This window comes from Danio rerio, chromosome 6, assembly GCF_052040795.2.
Source record: "Danio rerio strain M-AB ecotype USA chromosome 6, GRCz13ab, whole genome shotgun sequence".
NCBI classification, from domain to species: Eukaryota; Metazoa; Chordata; class Actinopteri; order Cypriniformes; family Danionidae; genus Danio; species Danio rerio.
In genome coordinates, this window is record NC_141026.1 from 45,221,098 (window position 1) to 45,237,813 (window position 16,716).

The 16,716-nt window shown below is 37.4% G+C and overlaps 2 protein-coding genes across 57 annotated transcripts in view; both read right to left on the minus strand.

Annotated features, from left to right (window-relative positions):
• glyctk (glycerate kinase) overlaps window positions 1-9,717 on the minus strand; it is a 55,802-nt gene extending 46,085 nt beyond the window's left edge. For 6 of the 11 annotated variants that reach the window (XM_087255988.1, XM_087255983.1, XM_087255980.1 and 3 more), the window contains exons 1-2: window positions 9,599-9,717; window positions 2,507-2,675 (exon numbers count right to left, since the gene is read on the minus strand). The gene's annotated coding sequence lies outside the window, so the exon portion shown is untranslated. The remainder of the gene's footprint in view (window positions 1-2,506; window positions 2,676-9,598) is intronic. The other 5 variants (XM_087255989.1, XM_087255987.1, XM_087255982.1 and 2 more) reach the window with 1 other exon arrangement.
• A 3,645-nt stretch (window positions 9,718-13,362) lies between these two features.
• The window catches only part of lrrn1 (leucine rich repeat neuronal 1), a 126,438-nt gene continuing 123,084 nt past the window's right edge, over window positions 13,363-16,716 (minus strand). For all 46 annotated transcript variants that reach the window (XM_087255846.1, XM_087255849.1, XM_087255862.1 and 43 more), the window contains 1 exon segment: window positions 13,363-16,556. In XM_087255846.1, the coding sequence (XP_087111972.1) occupies window positions 14,169-16,322 (2,154 nt within the window). In that variant the 5' untranslated portion in view covers window positions 16,323-16,556 and the 3' untranslated portion in view covers window positions 13,363-14,168.

Below are 16,716 nucleotides of genomic sequence, written 5' to 3' on the forward strand. Positions count from 1 at the left end.
TTAACAGAGAGCAGATTTTTTCAACACATTTCTGAACATAATAGTTTTAATAACTCATTTCTAATAACTGATTTATTTTATCTTTGCCATGATGACAGTAAATAATATTTCACTAGATATTTTTCAAGACACTTCTATACAGCTTAAAGTGACATTTAAAGGCTTAACTAGGTTAATTAGATTATAGGCAGGTTAGGGTAAGGGCAAGTTATTGTAAAACAATGATTTGTCCTGTAGACTATCAGAAAAAATATATCGTAAAGGGGCTAATAATATTGACCTTAAAATGCTTTTCAAAAAATGTTAAACTGCCTTTATTCTAGCTGAAATTATACAAAAAAGACTTTCTCCAGAAGAAAAAATATTATCAGACATACTATAAAAATTTCCTGGCTCTGTTACACATCATCTGGGAAATATTTAAAAAAGAAAAAAAAATCAAAGGGGGGCTAATAATTCTGACTTCAACTGTATGTAATTTTAGACCTTAAGATTAAGACCCAAACTCTGCTCGAACAATCCATGACATTTAGTGACATTTTGAGTGTCCTTTTCTCCACTACCCTTTCAAAAGTGTCAGGACTTTTTTAATATTTACAAAATAAAGTTCCATCTCTCCAGCTCATACCTTTGCTCACTTCCCGTCGTTTACATTCTTAAAGGCAGTGGCTACAATCTCAACAGAGCTCAAGTACTGCAGCTCCACCTCAAGCAAGCAGATATCTTCATTCATATGAGCCAATTTACTTAAGAGATCCCAGCAGACAGCAGCCGGGCCACAATAAATGGAGCGTCCTAATGGAAAAATCTTGTTGAGGAGCGTGAAAGGTCATTTCATCTATTCCAGCACTAGCGAACCATCTCTTATGCTCTTTAACCAGCAGCGGTGACTGCGATGACCTATTAGCATGAGGCAGATGCACACACTTCATTCAGGCTGTCCTTATGTCATAATTTGATATTAGTGTTTATTGCTGTAACGCTTAGACTCCAATCAATGTACTACTTGGGTGGTAGGGATTGCTGATTGGTGGAGGAGCCTTACATTTTTGTGACAATTAGCACCAAAATTAGCAAATTTTAGATTGTGAATGTGACGGACATGGCTGGGATTTGCTTATCGGCTTGTTAAGTGGTGACGTATGTAATACTATTTCCAGGTCCAAGCCACCATTCATTTGAGTTGAGAAATTATTTGATTATGATCACTTTTTATTCATATCACTCATTAAAGTTAATTTTACATAAAGTCATAGTGTACGCAACAATCTCTGGGCTTGCTGCATAACAAATACCAAAATTGTTGCAATTTATAAAAAAATGAATCACTTTCTGGCCATCAGATATTAGGCATGGACATATATATTGCGATCGTGATTTTCGAAAGAATTAAATCGCTTTGTAAACGTTTATTATTACCATTTCATGAGTCTCCCCATTCAGTTGAATAGAGCGCTTGGACCCGGAAGCCGCTTCGTGTAACGTCTTAACAAGCGGATTGTGAAGGTGATCTTTGAAAGGTGAGATTTTAGTTTATTTTATAACCCAGGCTCATTGCGGATTCATATCCAGGCCAACATTTCTGGTGACAGCGAAATACATAACCAGAGGTACGTCTGAAATAAATAAAAAAATTCTCAAAAAAAATTCTCTCTCATTATTTTGGCATTTAGCGAATGTAAATCATTTAGTATGATTTACCATCAAACATTTTTTTCTAAATGGTTATGTTCCTTTTTTAGATTATATGTAAACTTCAGGTTTCAACTGTATGTATGTATATGTATATATATGTATATATATATGTATATATATATATATGTATATATATATGTATATATATACACATACACACACAGTATAAAAATATCTAAAACTCTTAATGGGGAATAAATATTATACATTTTTGGCTGAAATATCCCTTTGATTAGCAGAATTTAATTAACACAAAAAAGTGGGTAATCTACAAGTCAGCTAGAGTGTGCTTGAGGATTCAGATCAAATCATGCTACACTTGTGTTTCTTCAAATTGGCCTTTTAAAAAGAAAATCGATGCAGTGTGTCAGATCAATACAGGGAATTCCCTGAGGAGTTTTCACAGCCTGATGTTTTCAGAAACATCTATACTTTTTGCCAGCACCGAGGAGCAACAACCTGGATGACGTGTCAATTAGATTTTTTTTCATTCAAGACCTGATGGTAGTCTACATTATAGCAAAACTTATGGGTCAATGGTTTCTTCGACAGCTACTACTAATGCAGCACTCCTGATTGATTTCTTTTAGCTTGCATAAATTTAAAAAAATGCAACAATGTATTTTAATGCCATATATATAAAACATAACATACTGTGTTTATTTCTTTATTTGATTATTTTAGGTCCAATATTGTTTGGTATTTGCCCTGTGATTCAGCCTATCCAAGTCTAACTATGCATCGCACCCTGTCAGTATATGAGCGCATTTGGCATGAAGTCACGGCTAGCTGACAGAAAGCAATTAAATACCTGAAGAGCCCAAGGAGGAACCTCCTCCACTTTAATTCTCTGGCAAATCCTGAGCTCTGTGTGTGGGTGATTCTTAATTATTCCTCCGAGTCTCTTTCACCTGCCTCGCTGTATTGAGTCTCCTGCAATCTTTCAGTCTTGGCCAGTGAAAATGGTATAGGTTAAATCCCTGAAGATGCAAAAGAGCTTCATTAGACAGACGTAATGTTCTCTCTGTGATGACATGAACTGGTAATTGCTCATAAAAGTTTCTTTGGTCAGGAAGATCCAGTATTGAAGAGGTATAGTCTCAACTTTAAAGTTAAGTTATTTGACTGATTAAATTGACTATTTTTTCTTATTTCCGATCATGGTATAATGCCTGTACATTGTTTAAATGATTGCATATATGTTTACCAATGCAATCTAATGGCAATTTGTGGCTAATTCGGATGATCTTATTCGTACAACTTTGTATGATCTGCTCATCCCCCAATGATGGTTGGGTTTGAGGGTGGGGTTGGGTGCCACACCTCCTTTTTAAAATCTTACTTTTTTGTTTGACTGAACTATGAATTTGTATAAATTAGCCACTAAACTGACAAAACGCAAGTTTCCTCATGAGATCATGCAGGTTAATTAGTATTAATTTTATGATCTCATTCTTACATTTTTGGTCATCCAAATGAGGGGTAGGGGTCAGGACTGGCCCTGTAGGGAAGAGGGGGGACGAAGCATTTTTCATAAAAACCTAATTTTAAATGATAATGTTTTTAGCATAAATATAAATATGTATATAAATAGCGAAGCAAAGGCCATGGTTGTCTGTGCACGGATTTGCGTACTTGTGGTGACCAGACAGTCTATATATCAAAAATGAGATGCTGCGAACTTGAGTTGTGAGTTGATCATATACATACTTGTCAACATTGGGATGCGAAAATAAGGGATATGCCCACCATAATAGTGCATTCCCCCAAGTTATCAATCTCATTAGCCGTTTCTCCACTGTATAACTTACACATTCTGATTGAAGAGTAACAAATGAATCTCTCATTTATTAAGATTTTTTTATTACATTAAATAAGAGGTGTCACTTTAAAAATGCACAAATAACGTTATAATGAAAGCATTTGACTGCTTTCCTTTCTTTTTAATGCTCATTTAAGATAAAATTAGTTCTGTTTGGAAAATAACCCACCAAGATCGATATCTTTATATGACATTATTATTAATTGTGTATAGGTCTGTTTAAACACGCATCCAAAAGCCAGACTTTCTCTCCACTTCAAATCGCGTGTACGCGTTTTTAATATTTATTTATAAGCGTTTTCATTCCTAAACAAAGCGAAAGCACAGAAGACTCACGTTTTAGAGCAAGGGGCGACCCCTGGTGGTTCGGCAGTATGGGTTGCGTATAGGGAGGCTTAGCTGTTCAGAAAAAGACTGAAAATACGGGAGAAATACGGGAAAATACCTTTACGGGATGATAGCGGGATAGAATAGTAAAATACGGAAGAATCCAGGAAAAATTGGAGGGCTGACAGGTATGTTATAAGTTTAATAAAATTCTGTTTTTTTTATGCAAATAAAATCAATTTTAGCGAGAAAACGGCTCGCACTACTAGCGGGGCCCCTAGTGATTGTGGGGATTTAAGCAGCCGCTTACTTCACTTATGGGAAGGTCCAGCTCTGGATTATAGCTGCAGTTTGTGAACAAGCCTCCTTTCTAAAATCTTACATTTTCATAAGGATGAACTCATACAAATTCCTACAAAATAGTGATTTTTCTGCCAAAACGTATAAGTTACGTTTCCTTGTGAGATCGGGTTGACTTACACTGTATAAAATTTATAAAAAAAGTCAACACAAAATATTTTTATCTTGCTTTAACTTATTTTAATTAGTCAATCTGGTTTCAATTCAATTTAAGTTCTAAAAAGTTTAAATTAATATTTTCAGTCAGTTTGATTGATGCAAGTTGAGATGACTAGAAACGTTCATTTGATTTAACTAATAAATTTAAGGCAGCAAGATTTGTAATAGTGTCTAAGTAATTCTATGGACTTTAATATTGAGTAATAACAAATATTAAAAAAAATCTGTATGTCAAGACTAAACAATAAAAATCAAATATCCTATTGAAAGTACAGTAATGAGGCATTGAATCAAACTTTAATATATAGGGAATAAAGGCATAACCAAATACATACAATGTGGGAAGAAGAGCCCAAAGGCAAGAAACTGATTTGTACAATTTAAAAAATTGACAGAAAGTGCTTTCTCAGTCAGAAATAGTGATAAGAGATGAGGATTCCCCTCACAATAATTAAAATAAACTCATAAAACTGATTGTATTCTCTCCGCTGGATTTGTGAATGAGTTTTATCTTTTTCACTGAGATTCAAGAAATATTCACTATCTGAACCATTAAATCTTATCAAAGACTGCACAGTCATTTCATTTCAGAAATGTACATTCTTGTTTTAAATCTGTCAGCGCACTGATGTCAATTAGACTATCAGTGAGATTTTAAGAAGAATTTTAAGAAGTCTCTCTTCATCATATTCTCTGTTTAATAGAATTGTTATTGAAAAGAAAGTATTATAGGTGTACCTTTTAAAGCAAATACTTTATTTTAAAGCACTTTTCAAATATACTTAGAGGTATACTGTATTTAAATATAATTAAGCATTCTATATTATATACTAGCATTCTATACTTGGCTTGCTGTGTGATTTTTGATTGAATAATCTATAAACAAATTTAATTGTATTTTTTAATATCAGAATCAACTTGTATATTAAAACTAGTAGTATATTGAAATTGTAGTTCAAAATGTGTATTTATTTTTAATTAGAAAATATTTAATTAGTCAATTGATTTATTAGTTTGGATTATTTTTTTAAACTGGTTGTGCACTCTATACACTCAGAGTGTATATTCAGGGGGGTTTAACGCTCGATCTACCCTGATGGACGTCAAAACAATATGTTTGGTAGGGGTCAGTCCTTTAACACTGAGAAAAATTTAACTCTGATATGTATTTTAAATAATAATGTTAATAATTAAAATAATAGATGGGGCGGCAAGGTGGCCCAGTGGTTAGCACTGTCGCCTCACAGCAAAAAGGTCGCTGGTTCGAGTCCTATGTTTATTTTTGGGTTTCCCCACAGTCCAATCACATGCGGTACAGGTGAATTTAATAAACTAAATTGGCCGTAGTGTGTAAGTGTGAATGAGTGTGTATGGGCAGTGGTGTAAAGTAACTAATTACAAATAATCAAATTACTGTAATTGAGTAGTTTTTCTCAGGAATTGTAATTTCCTAAGTAGTTTTAAAAATGTGTACTTTTACTTACCCTTGAGTACATTTTTAGTGCACTGTTGGTACTTTTATTCCACTACTTTCCCTCAACTTGCAATCACTATTTTATTTTTTCTTGTCTATTCCTGTGATTCCTGTCCAATCAAATCGCACATAGAAGGTAAATCACTTCATACTGTACAACCTCAAGACATGGGCGATTTATAATTGCAGCAAACTGTTTTAAAGCACTAAAAGTGTCCAAGAAGATGCCCAAAATCTTTACACACATTGACCCAGAGAGTGTTTAGATGCATGTCACTGATGAGAAGATGACCGATGTTTACTGCATGATGACAGCCAGCAAGCACAAGATGTCAACGTGATGTCAAATTGACATTGTACCCTAACGTCATTGGGGCGTTGCATTTTGTTTGAATATGAAAATCATGTTCTTAATGAACTTAATGTCAGGCCAATGTCCAACCTTAAACAAACCAAATATCAATGTCTGATGATGTTACAGCTTGACGTTTTGTTGACGTTACCACAATGTCTATCAGAGGTTGGATTTTGGTTGCCATACCTGATGAATAAATGTCAGTATTTGACGTCAATATGACGTTTGTTTAGGATGTTGGCTCAATGTTGGATTTTGGTCACTTTTTAACACAACCTAAATCAACCAAATATCAACATCATTTGATGTCATTATTGGACGTCAAAATAACATTGTCCTTAGACGCCGGTTAGACATCAAATTTTGGTCACCTGATCACATCACAAGTTAAATCGAACCTAATATTATTGTCTTATGACATTGTGTGCCTTCTGGGCAATAATTAAATGCACTACAGAATGTTACGTTTACACACATACACAAATTACATGTAAATGCATCAGGTTTTTACAGCGCAATACTCACTACTCACTACTCTTGAGTACTTTAGAAAGATCTACTTTTTACTTATACTTTAAGTTTTATTTACAACAGATACTTTTACTCGCACTACATTTTTAGGCAAGTAATTGTACTTTTACTTGTGTATGATTTTTCAGTATTCTTTTTACCACTGTGTATGGGTGAAAGCTGAAAGGGCATCCTCTGTGTAAAACATATGCTGGATAAGTTGGCGGTTCATTCCTCTGTGGCAACCCCTGATTAATAAAGCTGAAGGAAAATGAACGAATGAATGAAAATATTAGATAATACAAATAAACATTTGAACACCCCTAAAACCATTGTGAAAGCATAATCGCGGCAATCAGTCTATTCTAGGAAAATGTCTGAAATTGGAAGATCTAGAGCACCGATAGACATCGTGTTCACAAGACTTTGTTTTCTCGTAAAATAGTTGTTTGTCTCTATATTTAGCCGGAAAGTAAAGTCAAATTAGATGCATAAAAACGTTTGTAGTTTGACCTCTACAGTAATATCTGAAATAGCTAATCAGAGAATACTGTAGGTCAAAATACACTAAATATCCCTCAAAACACTGAAAACTTAAATACCTTGTACTAATAAATTAGATGCAATTAAAAATAATTGCACAAATGACTGAAACATGTACTACACAAACTAATGGAAAAAGTAGACCCCCCCCCAATCGTAAGTGTATAACTCGCGCACTGCATGCATACACTCGAAAGTATACTTTTATAAAGCTAAAATGTGTGTCAATTTATTTTCGTTGATCTGAGCAAGCATGACACCAACATGAAGCAACAATTTTCTAGTGACTACACTCTCAGAAATAAAGGTACAGGAGCTGTCACTGGGGCAGTACCTTTTCAAAAGATACATATTTGTACCCAAAGAGTCCACAGTGGTACCTCAAAGGTGCATATTAGTGCCCAAATGTTCCTAAAAAGTATCTTTGAGGTACCATTATGGACCCTAGAGGTACAAATGTAACTTTTGAAAAAGTACTGCCCGAGTGACAGCTCAGCTCCTGTACCTTTATTTCTGAGAGTGTAAGGTGGCATGGTTTACTGGTACTATCGTGATACTATGTACAGTATCGTGATCCAAAATACCGCCGGTATCACTGTAGTTGGTAAACGATAGCATCGTCATTAAAGGTCTGTCTACAATACATAATGTTGCATGTGGAAAAGTCACTAAATGCTCACATGTTTTTGCAACAATAGACCATTTTATTTTAATAAAACTGTGTAGAATTCGCACGCTTTATGGTAGCATATTGCATAATTTCTGATGCTTCAGTTCGAATCTGAATCCGTTCATTTCTGCTCCCTTAAATATGATTTAATAGCTATAATACTTTGGATAACTTTAGATTCCTATCTGATAAGACTGAAAGAAAAAAAAAACATTAGATGATAAACCCAAAATAGCAACAGGAAACATTAAAACTATTTTTGACCACTTCATTCAGCCTAATTTTGTTAAAAAAATGCTCCTTTTATAACAAAATTGGTATAATTTGTATCTTTATTTTGTTGGTATGAATACATTGTAGGTGAAGAGACATGCAAAATACTTTTTTCTATAAAATATAGTATTTCTGACATTTTTCTGTATTTGATGGATTTGAGTTAAACATTACAGTATCGCAATACATCAAGATACATGTGCAGGTAATAGTATCGTGACATGAATTAATGGTATCACAACAACTCTACTAGTGACTGTCCTGTGCTGCTTTCATCTCATCTCACAAACCAATAAAAGGATTCTCACAGACAAAGGCGGATATTAAAATGAATTATTGGTTGTGGTCATAATTTCCTATTGGAGCATTACAGAATGCCACTCAAACAGCAGTGTTTCATTGTGTTTTGGGGAATTCTTTAGATTTTCTACTCTCTTTTGCTAATTCAGAAACCGATGCCTGTGTATATTAGCAAGAGACCTGGCATTTGGCTGATTAAAACCAAGCTGAAGATTCTGGGCTGCATGTGCCAGTTGAGACCGGTTAATTAATGGCATTACCCCATAACTGAAAGCCTTTTCTTTTTCTGATTAATTTGCTCTCTTCCTCTCATTTTGTGACTCCATATGCCTGCATCTAGTGTCAGCAACATTATATAACTATAAAGTAACATATTTGTCAAAGCAATATAAAAATATACATAAGCATCATAACATGTCAGGTGATTTATCAGTAACTTTGATGACTGATTTGTCCTTGAGGACTTTGTGCCGATAGCTGAGAAAGGAAAGAAGACATCACTTTAAAGGTGCCATATAAAAGTTACTGCATTGGTTTAATAAGTTAAATTGTTCTCTGATATCTACATTTTAAAGCTTTGGTAAGTAAAAAAATATATATATCCAAAAACGGGGTTTTAAGCTCATTTATTACTCCATAAAATACCCATAGAATCAAAAGGTCCATGATTGACCATATACTGTATGGCTCTTGTTGTGAATATTAATAAGCCCAGCTTTGACATGCCGATCAGAGACACACACACAAACAAACATCTCTCTCACACACACACACACACACACACACACACACACACACACACACACACACACACACACACAACATAATGTAAGCTGAACATGGATAAATGTAAACCAAATACTATGTTGACCTATTTTGCTCACCAGATCTGTTGTGGATAAAGGCTAGATTATAATTAAACTTGATAGAGATGTATGGCGTTGTATTCTAAAACTATAGTCAAAGAAAATACAGCCAGGAATCAATATCAACCTCTGCATGAACAGATGATTTCACATGATTTAGCAGTTTACACGAGTTCGTTGAAATTGTTGATACGCATCAAATTTCACAATAAACAGGCCAAATTAACAGAAGATGAAAACATACCTCATGTATTTTCAGAGTGGAGATAAATGAATGTGTAATCTGTAAATCTTGCATGTTGCATCCTGACGCCAGTTTGAAATATGCCTCGTGCTGTCCTTGCCCAGTAACGCGCAGTATGCAATTTGACGATCGTGTTTTCAAAATAAAAGTCCCACATACATAGTAAGTAAAATGTACGCTTGAAATAACTAAGAGAACAGAAAATTTGTTCTCACTAGAAAACGATGTTGCTTTATAAACACCATAGATATTTACATCATAGATATTTATATGTGATTCGTCTACCCTGTTGTTGTCTATTGGAAGGAATGTGCCATTTTAGTACAGTAGCGCTCCTTTGAAATGAATGTGGGACCAAGGTGCAGTGGAGGACTGGCCATCCAGAGCCAGAGATATATACACCTACATACACATATTTATGATCGGGAGATTTCCCCCGGTCACGATGCAAATATTTTTTAAAATTACAAAAATTATAATTTTCCTTTCCTAATCACTTTTCTACATCGATCGCATGGGCATTGCTGACAAAGAGTGTGTGTTTGTGTGCATGGAAATGTATTATCCTCCCTACCTGTTAAATTTGATCTAATTCGTGTCCTGAAACACACCCCCTCTCCTGCTTTCACTTCTCATTCTAACTAAGGGAGCGATTTGTTTGTGAATTAATCTCCGTTATGAACGACTCGTTCTCTGCTCCGACAATAATACAATAGCTTTCTGGCACTGCAGCGTCTTGTCATATTGTTGTCATATTTAATTTACATTGTTTGCTGATTTTATTCAAACAAACTAGCATAAGCCTGGTATTTAATGCGAGTTGGTGCTACTTTCTTTATGGTCAGTGCAGTAAGTGACTGTATTATCATCAATACTTGTTTAGCACAAAGGTTCATAACATACAAAAACGTAAAAAAACGAAATCTTACCTATGAAATGTTCTGCCTTTGTGCTTTGCTTTCTTTGTTTGGTTGTTACTAAACCCGTATACAGTGTTAAAGTCGAGCATCATCAAATTGGCTTTAGTCTTGACTAGTGAGGTTGAATGACATCTGTCCTGGGAGCACTGTACAAATGTGGTGACGCATGCTCAGGGTCCATATGTGATATCTAGTGTATATGTCTATGATCAAACACAGCACAAGGCATGCATATTAATCATCTCAGAGTTTTTTTATTATCTCAGAGCTTGATGACATGGCTGCTCGTCAGGTCCGGATGAACAACCCAAATGGGGTACATGCACCTGGACTTTTAATTTCAGTCAGCCAGCTCCAGGGCATCCGGTTACTGTCATCCCATACAAAATTGCCATGTGTAAGGTCTGATTTCATTAAAAAACAGTGCTCTTTACTGAGATATGATATAAAGTGGGTATCAGACCAAACAAGAAGCACTGCATTAAATTATATATTTTTCCACGCCATGTCTTTAAAACATGGAAATTAATTTTACACCAGTATTTTCAAAAGAATTTCTGCCCTCGCCTGCTGCTAATGACGGCGCCTGCATTTAAACGCTCTTTCAACTCTTTTTACGCTTTAACAACCAAATGAATGCTTAAAGGGCACATAGTTTACCCCTTTTTATGATTTAATATTAATATTATGGTTCTTTCGGGTGTGCCAGTTTAGGTTCAATTCAACATACAGTTCAGATGTTTTTATTATAATGTGTTCAAACGTGTCATGTTGGGGGCGTGTACACAGCTCACTGTTTTAGGGGCGTGCTGCTTCACATGAAAATTAGTTTCGGCTTCCCGGTCAACATAACAAGGGGGCGGAGCCTAGGGCTCCCACGCTCTGTGTTTACAACAGACAGAGAGAAGCTAAGCTATCATCAGCAATCAGCCATACATGTAAAACTCGGACACACACCAAGCAGATACTACAAAATCATTTGTGTCTCTGTATAGTTTTACAGCCAACTGTGTGCTAGTTTCAAGTGCTGAGCCTGTACACCGAGACTAATAACCAACCACACTGAATAAACTTTGACTGAGGCACCGCTGATGTGCCACTCGAAGCCACGACACGGCAAACCAGACACTCTCAGTGGCGTGGTAGAAACATGAAATGTCCCGAATCGTTGCGCCACGGAGCGCCATGCATTCTAGAACTCCAAACACAGGCCTCCACCAGGGCAAACACAACGGCACCCAGCTGCCAAGCCGAAGCGCCGCTACGTGCACCCCGACAGAAACCCACGCCCAGAACTCCGAAATGCACGGCCCTGCGCCATGCAAAGAGGCGCTTCTCGTGTGCGACTTGCAGGCAAGTTTGTTATTTTATTTTCAATGGAGAGACGCGCACACAAGGCAACACGCTTGCACTTTTCCAGCTACACCTAAGATCACAGGGAGCTTCTGTGTTCTCGAGAAATGCAAACAGCTGAAGTTTAAAGTAGATGCAATGAAAAGTACATCTTTGCAAACCTACCTAAAGGTACAACTAATAATTCAGATTAGAGCGATAATGTGGAGAATATTGATCTTGTGTTGAGCCTGATGAGTCTTACATCTAAAAGTAAAGCAAGGGTGGATCTTTAGTGACATCGCTTTGACTTACACGCTGAAAATGGCGGACGTGAAACAAGAAACTGAGGAAGGATATGATCGTGACGCGCGCCTGTCAATCAATATTGGTGGACGGGGGGACCGCACTCTTACGTCAAGTTGTGGTTGATCTGAAAACAGCTCCAATTAGTCCACCGCTTTTATGTTGTTAAATTGAAAAGAAAAAAGGACTGTGTGTGTTTATATCACCCCAATATGACAGTCTAAACACTATACTTACACGCATGTCTGTCCAAACAGCTTAAAAAGTAGATTTTTCACCATAGAAGCCCTTTAAGTCAATTTAACTGATTATATTTTAATTACATTACAACATCGATGCTGTAAAAGGAACCTAATGAAATTGAAAATAGTCACATAAAACTTTCACCGGAAGTTTGTCATTGGCTGAAAAACATTAGCTGTGCATATAGTCCATTAGACTTTCATGCAAATGCATAGGGCATGACCCGTGAGTCTCATCACAGTTTGCTTTGTTTTCTGATTGTCTTGTTGTCCACCAGGGTTTTACATTCATGGAATTTACATGAGAAAGAGGAAACAGTTGTGTCTGAGGATCACAGTATGACCATTTCCATATACTGTACTGATCTTTTATTATTCTGCCTTACTATACCCAGATTTTCATTATAGGTCACCTTTAATCATGATTTTGTAATTGCATTATCTGACCCTATCATTGCTGAGGATTGATAATGGAGGTATTTGTATGATGCTAAAATTTACATTGAAATTGACTTCAATCAGGGTTGAAAAAAAAGTAATTCATTTATCAAAAAGAAAGAACGGAGGGTGATAATACATTCATTCTTTTTCTTTTTGGCTCAGTCCCTTTGTTAATCGGGGGTCACTATAGCGGAATGAACCGCCTACTTATTCAGCATATGTTTTACGCAGCGGATGCCCTTCCAGCTGCAACCCATCTCTGGGAAACATCCATACACACTCATTCTCACACATACACTATGGTCAATTTACCTTACCCAATTTACCTGTACCGCATGTCTTTGGACTGTGTATGAAACTGGAGCACCTGGAGGAAACCCACGCAAACGCGGGGAGAACATGCAAACTCCACACAGAAACGCCAACTGACCCAGCTGAGGCTTAAACCAGCTACCTTCTTGCTGTGAGGCGACAGCACTAGGGTAGTAATAATAATAACAAATAAAGACACTCGACTTGAAAATCATTGTATAAAAAATATCTGAACAAAACAGTTTTTTATTTTTGTTTGCACTGTAATATGCAACATATTTCGCAAGTGTAAATTACAACAAAATTAAGTGATTAACAGATTTTAGCCAATTAAAAAAAAGAAGAAGAATCTGAATAATTAAAACGAAAGCATTTTTCTACTACCTAATTATTAAACATTCACGTTTCTATTGCTGGTTTACAATTCATTAATCTGCGAAGATACCTTCTAAATCAAAAATTGACTTTTGAGAAAAATCCAAAATGTTCAAATTATAGTTGATACAACATTACAGAACAATCGCTAACGTTTTTCAATAGACAGTGTATCAAGTCTAAACTCAACTTGTCAGCTTACACTGGAGTCCAAAGACAAATTTGTTAATATATTTCAGTGCACAACAGTTAAACTGTCTTACGAAAGAGAGAAAGAAACAATGCATTCTCTATGAATACTGCCAAAGACGTATTAATTTATCGGATCAGATAGAGTACTGTACAGCATCTATCGACCCAAAGTCAATCCTTGACATTTATCTACGCTGTGCTATCAAAATAGAATAAACAAAAAAGAAAAAGCACAGCTACTAACATGTCTCGGAAGCTAAACAAAGCTGCCATATTGAAAGTCAAAGAAGAAGAAAAGGCAATACACTCTACTAAAAAGTCAGAGATATCAGTCTGAATAGTTGCTTGCGGTAAGCAAAGCAGAAAAAAGGGAAATCCATGTCTTTCTCGCGCACAAATAAGCCAAGGTGTGTCTTTGTGCTCTAAAGGAGAGGAAAAGTCTGGCAGGCTTCACCACATGTAGTAACTTCTTGTTGTGTCCACCTGTGTCTGCTTATTGTCTGAAGATCCGTCCTTGTCCTTTTCACTGTCTGCCTCCCATAAGTTAATGAGGGGAGGATAGAGTTCATTTAGAGGGATGGATGAGGTTTTCTGCATGTACTTCTTCAGGGAGTGATGGTAGTTCTTCCTCTTCCATCTCTTCGCAATGTACAACGTAATAGAGCCCAGGCTGATGATGGCCAGAATGGTGCCCATGACAGCAGCCAGAGCCGTATTGGTGCCTTGCTCGGAGATCTCCACCGCAAACGTGGCGTGCTTGGTTGTGACATTGACGCAGGATTTTTGAGTCTGTTGGTGGATATTGGAAACCGAAAGGCACACCTCATACTCAGTTGCCGGCTGAAGGTGTGTGAGATTGTACTCATGGACATCTACAGGAACTTTAGCAGTATAGGTAATGTGAGGGTTGTCGATTTTCATAGTAGCCGATGACCACTTCAGATTGGACGTCATGACGTTGGAGTTCACTTTCCAGGACACTAGAATGGAATGGGACTCGGTGTGTTTAACGTAGATCTTCATAAGCTGCGTGCTATCCAGAAGAGTCCCGTTAACTCGAATGGCGGTCACCCGAGTGTCCGCTCCTTCTGTATTTTGTGCTACACAGGTGTAGTGCCCAGAGTCGTCCACCTGAATGTAGGATATACGCAGAGTTCCTGCACTATTAAGTTGGTACTTATCAGACACTGTATCCATCATGACTTTGTTACCAGATGGTGTCACCCAGTATATTTCCGGTTCGGGTTCAGCCATTGCACGACAGTCAAGATCTACCGTCATCCCGATGTCCAGGTTGAGGTGATTGGGGAAAGTGTCATGGGAGATCATTGGAAGACACTGGCCTGAAGGTTCACGAGAAAACACATCTCTCACGCGCTGACCTCTAACCTCAATCGGCATGGTGCAGAACATAGAAAGAGGCTCCATGAATCGAATGGTTGTCTTGTTGGAACTCATCCACTGGATTACACAGTCGCAGCGGAGTGGGTTGCTGTGGATGCTGATTTCTCTCAGGTTGGGCAAAGAATCAGCCGTTGCCTGGTAGAGGGAGTTTAGGGCATTATTATTGAGCATGAGGCTCTCTAGTGCCGGCAAATCACGGAATGCTAAACGGCTCACGTAAGAAAACTTGGGATTGTTGGTGGCTTCCAGTTTGGTCAACTCAGGGAGGTTATCCAATGCAAAGCGATCAATGGACACAAGTTCTCCCATGTTGTTAATGCCAAGTTCTTTCAGCCTGAGCATGTTCTTAAAGTCCCCCTCTTGAATTTTATGTATTGGGTTCTTGTTCAAATCCAGAAATTTCAAGTTTGGTAGCTTCTGCAGAGCAGTCTGGGGAACCCGAACTAGTTTATTGTCATAGAAGGAGAGACTCTCCAGGTTGTCCAGTCCAACAAATGCATTGCCTGGGATGTCAGTGAGCTCCATTCCTGCCAGGACAAGGCTTCTCAAGTTGGTAAGAGGTTTGAAGTTTAAATCAAGAATGCCGACCACAGGATTTTCCCCAATCATAAGGATCTCCAGGTTGGGGGTTGATTCAAACCAACGACTGTCGATGGCCTTGAGTCTGTTGGAGTTCAAATGGAGTCTCAGAAGGTTACGCAATCCGGCGAAGGCATTGGGTGCAATGGAGCTGATCTGATTGTGATTAATGTACAGCTCCTGTAGATTGGTGAGGTCCTGCAAACTGAAGTCAGGCATCTCAACTATTTGGTTCTCCTCCAGGTGAAGAGTCGTGAGTTGTGACATGTTGGTCAGGCCGATGTCACGGATGTTGCTGAAATTGTTCTGGGACAGATCGAGTTCTGTAAGATTCAGTAACTGCTCCAGTTCCTCGCTAGTTCTGGCAATGTAGTTACTCTGCAGAAGCAACACCTGTGTGTCGGCTGACAGGTTACCGGGAATCCGTGTAAGATGAAGGTCATTGCAATCAACAGTAGTTGCTTCTCTGTAGGTGGACTGGGGTGTGAACCAAGGCCGGATCTCGCACACACAAAGCTGCGGACATTCTGTACTGTGAACCGAAGAGAGACCAAGTACAGCCAGAAGCAGGATGAAACAAATCTGCCCCTCCACTACCAAAAAGAAAGTCCCTCTAGCCATTCTGAATGTAAGTGTTTATCCCTCAGATCAGAGCTAAAATACTTATAGTGCCAAAGAGATGGGGAGGTGAAATTCTTATTCAATAGATGTGTTGCAGAATAGCCCTTTTATCCCTCTGAAAGCTTGAACAGCAGAGTCAAAGAGCTTCCGGAAGATTTTGGAGGGTGTAGTTCCCGTGGGCTCATATAGGTTTGAAACTTCCTCACAGCATGAATCCTGGACTGGAGGGTTGGCCTATAAAAAAACAAAGAGAAAAGATTGTGTTAAAACAATCAATGGATAAATTCCACTGCATGAGAAGCTATGATATATAAACATTTTAGTGAACATGCAAAAGATTAAAGATGAAGGCAATCAATCAATGTAAACAATGCTTACATGGCTAAAGGGAAAA